At 31.5% G+C, this 7,411-nt stretch overlaps 1 protein-coding gene across 1 annotated transcript; it reads left to right on the forward strand.

Annotated features, from left to right (window-relative positions):
* Window positions 1–1,395: 1,395 nt before the first annotated feature.
* LOC145592119 (uncharacterized) lies at window positions 1,396–4,660 on the forward strand. The gene is made up of 5 exons (XM_081648584.1): window positions 1,396–1,476; window positions 2,817–3,677; window positions 3,789–4,030; window positions 4,130–4,345; window positions 4,562–4,660. Exons 2-5 carry the CDS (start codon window positions 3,635–3,637, stop codon window positions 4,658–4,660), a joined length of 600 nt encoding a protein of 199 aa, XP_081504710.1. The 5' UTR covers window positions 1,396–1,476; window positions 2,817–3,634.
* Window positions 4,661–7,411: the final 2,751 nt, after the last annotated feature.

A 7,411-nucleotide genomic window follows, 5' to 3' on the forward strand; every position in this document is an offset into this window, starting at 1 on the left:
GTGACATGAAAAAGCATCATGAAATAACGTGCCCTGCACGTGACTCGTTAATCTAGCCCGGGACTTCAAATTTTTAGTAAAAAAAATAAGCGGGCTATAATTTTAGCTGCCTTAGGGTTTAATTAAAATTAAAAAAACCGCTTTTCACTCATATAGGCTACTAAGTAGAGCAAATTGATACTGAGTAAAAAGAAAAACCCCTTTAATTCTCAATTTCTCACACAACGAAACCTAAATTTTCATAATCTGCTATCATCCTCATATGATCGAATCTCCCAATCCGCTAGAAATTTTGTTAATTTGGCTTGAAATTGTTGGATTTCGTTCTTCCCCGCAGCGATTTCGTCCTTTTTTGGTAATCTCCTTGCTCTTGTTAACAATCTCGTTGCTTTAATTTAATTGATAATTGAATTTGGTTGCTTAATGTTGATATCTTATTCAAAATTGCTCTGTTTTTTCATTGCATGTTCGATGTTCTGGGAATTGCGTTTGCTATTGAGGTTTCCGAATAGTGTAGAAGATACGAACGATCATAATCAGGTTGTAATCAATTAAATTCCTCTTTCTTTATGGTAATTTTGATGGGTAATTTTTTAACAATACTTGAATTAGATACGAAATACTATCTGACTAATTAAGAGGTGTCTAATAGACTTTCAATCTGATTTAAACCTAACTTTCAACCTAATTATTTAAGATGTATCTCTACGAAATTTTTTGGGTTTGGATGGATTTGACATTGAAAGTCAGATTATGTTTATTTTTCTAGTTTTTGTATTTTATTTTGCAAATTTTAACTTATTTGGGGTTTATTGGTTGGAAGTTTTTTATAGAGAGATATAATAATGATCACCACTCTTATTATTATATGAGGTTTAGAGTTTAAGTGATTATTCATCACTATTTACTTGATTATCATATGAGGTTTGTTCTCCCCTCGACCCCCGCTGCCAAAAAAAATAAAAAAATTTGATTGTATTTGTATTTGATGTTGGGTTTTGTAACTTGTAAGGTATAATTTGTTGTGTCTTGCTCATTATAATCTAGATTAATGTATGTTTATATCAATAAAGATTATAATTTTGACTTTACTTGGTATATATTGTCATGTTTTTTTTTTTTATTTCTATTTCTTAAGAAGCTAGCTATTGGTACTGTATTGTTTGTAAATTATAAAGTTGAGCATCTGTCAAGTTGCATGTTACTTAACTAATTTTCTCTATAGCACCTTCATCTTAATGACTAATCCTCCTTTGCTAAAATATATTTTAATGTGATGATATTGTATAATATATATATAAGTTATTATTGTACATTTTTACAGCTATAAGCTTGGGTATTTGCCTAAGTTACTAGATTAAGATATTTTCTTCTATCTTTACTAGGATAAACTATTGAAAGGGGAGGAGCTTGTCAAAAAATAGTTCGTGAATTAATTAGCGGAGCTTGTGGTATTTAATTTGCTGCACTCAGGAGGTAATTATTCAAAATATTTATTATGTTATATGTTGTGTATAGTTTTATATGTTATTTAATGTGTTATAGAACAATAGATTGCCCTCCTAGATAGTTTAACTACACTATTTTTTGTTTTACAAAAGTTTTATTACATCATTGCACTTAAATAGTAAAATATTATTGTATACAATTCATGGCTACATGTTTATGTGCATTTTGACTTTACTATGTTAATATGTGTAAGTTTCTTTTTATGTGTGAATGCTGCCATGGGGTTTTCTTTTGGTGTAACTACATTGATACCATCATATATAGAAACCTTAAAAGGGAAACCTTGATAAATTATTTACCATCCTTGTTAATATTGAGAATCAATTACTTGTTTGCATATGTAGGGTTTAATTTATCACTTATACTCTTTTAATTATAAAATTTATAAAATACAATAATAATATAGATAAGCTTTTACCAAATGATGAATGATGTCTTATTATAGGTAGCTTATGAAATCTTTCAAATATCTCCTTACAGAGTTTATACAAGCCATGTTCTTTTAATGTGAAATCTAAAATAAGTATACGAGGCGAATTATTATAGATCTAAGTGGTTTAAGTGTTTTGTATTATCTAATACTCATCAATAATCATCGTAAATTATATATTTCGCTGTAGATATGGATAGTTTGGATACTAGTTGGATTGATTTACGAAAAGGCAACTCTGCCTATTATGACGGTTGCATGAAATTCTTAGAGCTTGCTAAGAAGAGTCTTGTAGAAGGAAAAACTCGATGCCCATGCAATAAGTGTAAGATAAATAAATGGTATCCTATAGATGAAGTGGGAGGCCACATTCTTTTTAACGGTTTCTATAGGAATTATAGAGATTGGATTTTCCATTATGAGGGTGAAGGGAGTAACACCTTAAAGCCCCTTAGTGATCATGGGAAGGAAGTAGCTCAAGATGATATGGATGGGCTACTAAGAGAAGCTTTTGGGGTCCGCAATCCATAGTTCACTGCTGAATTCCAGGGCCCATCATTAAGTGAATCAGATTTTGAAGACGAAGGATCAGATGACATGATGCATGAAGAGTTTGATTTTCCTTGTGAGGTAGATGAAGAAAATCCTGCTTCAACTAACTCCGATGAAGAAGTGGCAAAGTACAAACGTCTTATGGAAGCTTCAAATGAGGGTCTATATGTGGGGTGTACTACCTTCTCAAAGTTATCAATTCTATTACACTTATTTCACCTTAAGTGTATGTTTCATTGGTCTGCCGAGTCATTTAATAAATTGCTTGAACTTCTAAATGATGCATTTCCTCTTATCAAAGAGTTTCCATCGTCTTACTATGAAGGCATGAAGATAATCAAGGACTTGGGATTAGGATATGAGAAAATCCATGCATGTCCAAATAATTGCATGTTATATTGGGGTGAGTTTGCTGATGAAACAGAATGTCATAAATGTAATACATCAAGGTGGAAAACTGTGAAAGGGATGGAGGGTGAGACAATTGAGAAAGGGAAAGAAACATTAAAGAAAGGTGAGCCAGCTAAAGTGATGCGATATTTTCCTCTCATACCTAGATTGAAGAGGCTTTACATGTCTTCTAAAACAGCAGAAGATATGAGATGGCATTTTGGTCGTGCATATGATACGATTCTAAGGCACCCGGCAGATGGTGAGGCTTGGAAAAAATTTGATAAAAAATATAAGGAATTTTCTGCTGACCCTCGTAGTGTGAGATTGGGTTTTGCTAGTGATGGTTTTAACCCATACCGTCTAATGAATACTAATTATAGTACATGGCTGGTGGTTTCAAAGCCTTCTACTTCTCCTGATTCTGAGCAGCCCCTTAAATACCCTGCTACTAGATCAAACCCTTCTACTTCTTATCCTAATTCTGAGCAGCCCCTTAAATACCCTATTACTAATTCAAACCCTTCTACTTCTTCTCCTGATTCTGACCAGCCACAATACCCTGCTACTAACTCAAACCCTTCTACTTCTCCTAATTCTAACCAGCCCCTTAAATACCCTGCTGCTAACTCAAACTCACATGATTTACATGAGAAAAGAGAAGAACAACCTGATGTTGGTCATAATGAAGCATCAAATAAAGGCTAAAAACCATTGAAATCTCTGCGGTCAAAGTCTCATCCTGATTGGCCTATGTTTATAGATTTTGATGACAAGGAAGAGGTTATGACAATAGGTATGTTCACTATATTCTTATCTATTTATTTATACACTTTTTTCTTATCATGCAAATGTCATCTTAAAAGCACACATTTACTCAAATTTTAAGTCCTATTCCTTTATGCAGATGCAAATGGTCATATTGTACTGTTGAGTGGTTATATTCAGCCAATTGATGTCTGGAGTAATAATGGTGTCAGATTCTATGTTGAATTTAATGATTTATACCAACCCATTCGGAAAGGTGGACATATTTTGATCCGATTCCTTGGTAGTATTGCAAAGATAGAGACATATTGTCCGGTAGGAGAGTTGAATTGGCATGCTCTTGATCAGCATTTTAAAAAGAAGATAATTAAAGAGATAAGAGTATGTGTAATCATTCTTACTTGAATTATTTATAGATAGATTTATATATTATTAACTTGTAACCATTCTTACTTGAATTATTTGTTTTTCATGCATAAGGATCGCTTTGTGATTCCAGAAGGTGAACTATATAACAAAGCAGCCCTCAAGCATGTCAATAAAAGTTGGAGGCAATACAAATTCACTCTTAAGAGGGATCACTACAAACCAGAAGAAAAAAGTTTAGAAGAGATGTGTAACGCTGCACCACCACATGGGATTAATAGTCAAAATTGGGTAAAGCTACTTAAGTATTGGGATTCAGAGACAGGAAAGGTAAGTACATTTTACTGTTTAATTTTATATATTTATGCAATAATTTCTAACGATCATCTAACATTTTATCAATGACTTGAATATTATGTCTTGCATCATATATGTCTTGTTCAGGAATAAAATAATAAGTAAACTGTCTGTCTAGTTATGTATGTGATTCTTATTTATTATATACGTCTAATTATTTTATTTACAACTCTTTGAATGTGAGTGCAGACACTAGCAGCATGTGGAAAAGCAGCACAAGCCAACTTAAATCAATTACATAGATCTGGTTGTAAAAGTTTTGCGAACCGACAAGCCAATTATGTATGAAATAATAGTATTAATTACCATGGATAATAAGTATTAAACTCTTTTGTTATCGATTGATTATGGTACTTTTTCCTCATATTTGAATTAATTCTTGATACATTATTACTTATAGGAAGATGAGCATGGAGAAAAAATGAGCTTATTAGCTCTTTGGATACAAGCTCATACAGGAAAGGATGGAAGCTTTCTTCCAGGCACAGTCACTGAAGATTTTGTGGTAAATCATCTAAATAAGTTTTGTTAAGCCAAATAAATCTAGTAATGATGTTCTATTATTACATTATTATCTAAAATTTTATGTAGGATGATGCAAAAGCCAAGGTTGAAGAGTTGAGGATGTTATACCTTTCTAAGTCTCAACAGGAACTCGAAGATGAAGCCTTTTAACAGACCATGCATGGTGGAGAAATCCCTGATCGTCCTATAGGTTACGGACTTGGGGTTCGGAAGATTGACATTTATGGGGTGCATGCTTTGCTAAGAAAGGATGGGTCTCGAAAAATTCGACAAAGGACTGTAGTAATGGATAATAATGTAAAAGAAGAAGTGTGTGCTCTGCAACAAAAAAATGAAGTACTTGAGAAGGAAAATGAAAAGCTAAAAGACCAAGTACAAGAGAATAACAATCTTCTTAAAACACTTATTGGACAATTCTCTCAAGTTGTCGATGTAGTTTGTGAAGGAAAGAGTTCAACAGGACTTATGGATTGTGCTAAATCAATCTTGGGAGTGGCAAACCAACAGGTATCTATTTATTATGATTTATATATATGGTCCTTTGAATCTAAGGAATTTCCTGTAAAAAAAAATCTTAAGAATTTATTATTTTTAGAATGTTTTTATTAGTAGTTTAAAGTTGGGCTAAATGTTATTGTGAAAGAAATTTGCCACTTCAACAATACAATTTTAAGTGTATGTGGATTGCTATGATATAATAGGTTTGGAGGTATTTGTTAAATTACTGTTGTGTAAGAAGAATGAGAGAATTAACTATTGTCGGATTTGATTCCTAGTCCTGTGTATTGTTTGTCTTTGCATGCCAATCTGTTTCTTCTTTATATTAGTGATTTATACTGAAATATCTTTTTCCTTTCTCCCACCATAGAGTGTTGATGCATGATATATCATTTATGTTACTTTAAATTTGTAATGATTTATGTAAATCTGATGTTAGTTTTTATATAGGCTATACTGCAATAAAATTTGATTTAATAATTATATAATTCTGGTCTTTTAGGGTCCTGTGACTAGCTTTGCTATATCGTCTCCATCTGGGTTTGCTCCAAATGCACCATCAACAATGACAACATTTTTGCAGGGTGTTAACTCAGGTAAATTGGGTTGTTGTACTCCAAATTTCAGCACACTCCAAATGTTCAGCTTATATTTATTGGGTTTTAATAATGTGTTGAAATAACACTTGATGGGATAAATTAAAAGATGAATGCTGCAAACTATTGTTTTTTTCAGGTTATGGATGCAACGCTACAGGAAAGCAAAGCTAAGGAATCTTGAGCTGCGTGCTTGAAACTAGCCTACTACAGTACTACATACGTACACATTGATGCATCATGTGTAGTTAATTAGATTGTTCCTAGCTAGCTAGTTATAGCTTTTAATTTTCAAAGCTTCGATCTAAGGGTTTTTTTTTAGCTGCTATATTGTATGTTGTTATTAGGATGGTATATTTTGACAGTTCGGATTGTTAGGATGGTAATTTTTTTTGACAGGATTGTTAAGATCGGATGGTATTTTGGATAAAGTTATGTAGCTAATATTTTTGTTTGATTTTAACTTTAATTAATATAAATTTCATGTTTTAATCTGCTATGTTTAATTTGATTTATACATGTTATATATATATATATATATATATATATATATATATATATATATATATATATATATATATATATATATATATATATATATATATATATATAATATTACATAATTATTACAAAAAAATAATAATATAGATATTTTTTATTAAAAAACAAACCTACAAAATAATTCTGGACGCTTTTTGCTGTCAAGTTTTATGACTTAAAAAATTTCCCACCATTATCATAAGGACAACAAAAAGCGTCGCAGTATGTTTGGGACAAAAATTAAAGTCGACAATTTAGACATCTTAAAGCGTCGCGGTATTTGTAGATGGCGCATGAATATCAAATCTGGACGATAAATACTATTATATGGACATAAAAAAGCGTCCACAAAAACAACAGAAAAAAGCATCGACAATTTCTGGACATTTATAGATGTCAACAATTGCGTCACCAAAAAGCGTCGCAAAATTTTCGACTCAGTATTTTGCGACGCTTTTCTAAAGCGTCGACAAAATATTTTGCGACGCTTTTTAACGTCGATAAAATAGCAAAAAAGCGTCTCAAAAGCACGGGATTTGTAGTAGTGAAATACATAAGGCCTATGCATAAAGAGTTTTCCAAATTTCTCGTCACAAAAAGAAAATATTTAGAGGTTTGTAATTTATTCATGCAAAATTTATAGGACATAAATGAGTAGATTTGTTTTATCTCAAGCAATTTCTTAGTAACATAAACAACTTATATATACAAGTTTTAACTTCGTTTATCGGAACAAACACAAAAAATTTCTAATGTTAGAGCTTCAAAGTCCTAAATCTGATCTCATCCATCTATATGACATAATGTTTAGTAAGAGTAATTACAATTCAGTAAAAATAATTTAAAATCAGCAAAATTGAATAAGTTCATTAAATAAGTT

The sequence above is a fragment of the Chenopodium album genome, chromosome 18 (assembly GCF_948465745.1).
Source record: "Chenopodium album chromosome 18, dcCheAlbu1.1, whole genome shotgun sequence".
Classification (NCBI taxonomy): domain Eukaryota; kingdom Viridiplantae; phylum Streptophyta; class Magnoliopsida; order Caryophyllales; family Amaranthaceae; genus Chenopodium; species Chenopodium album.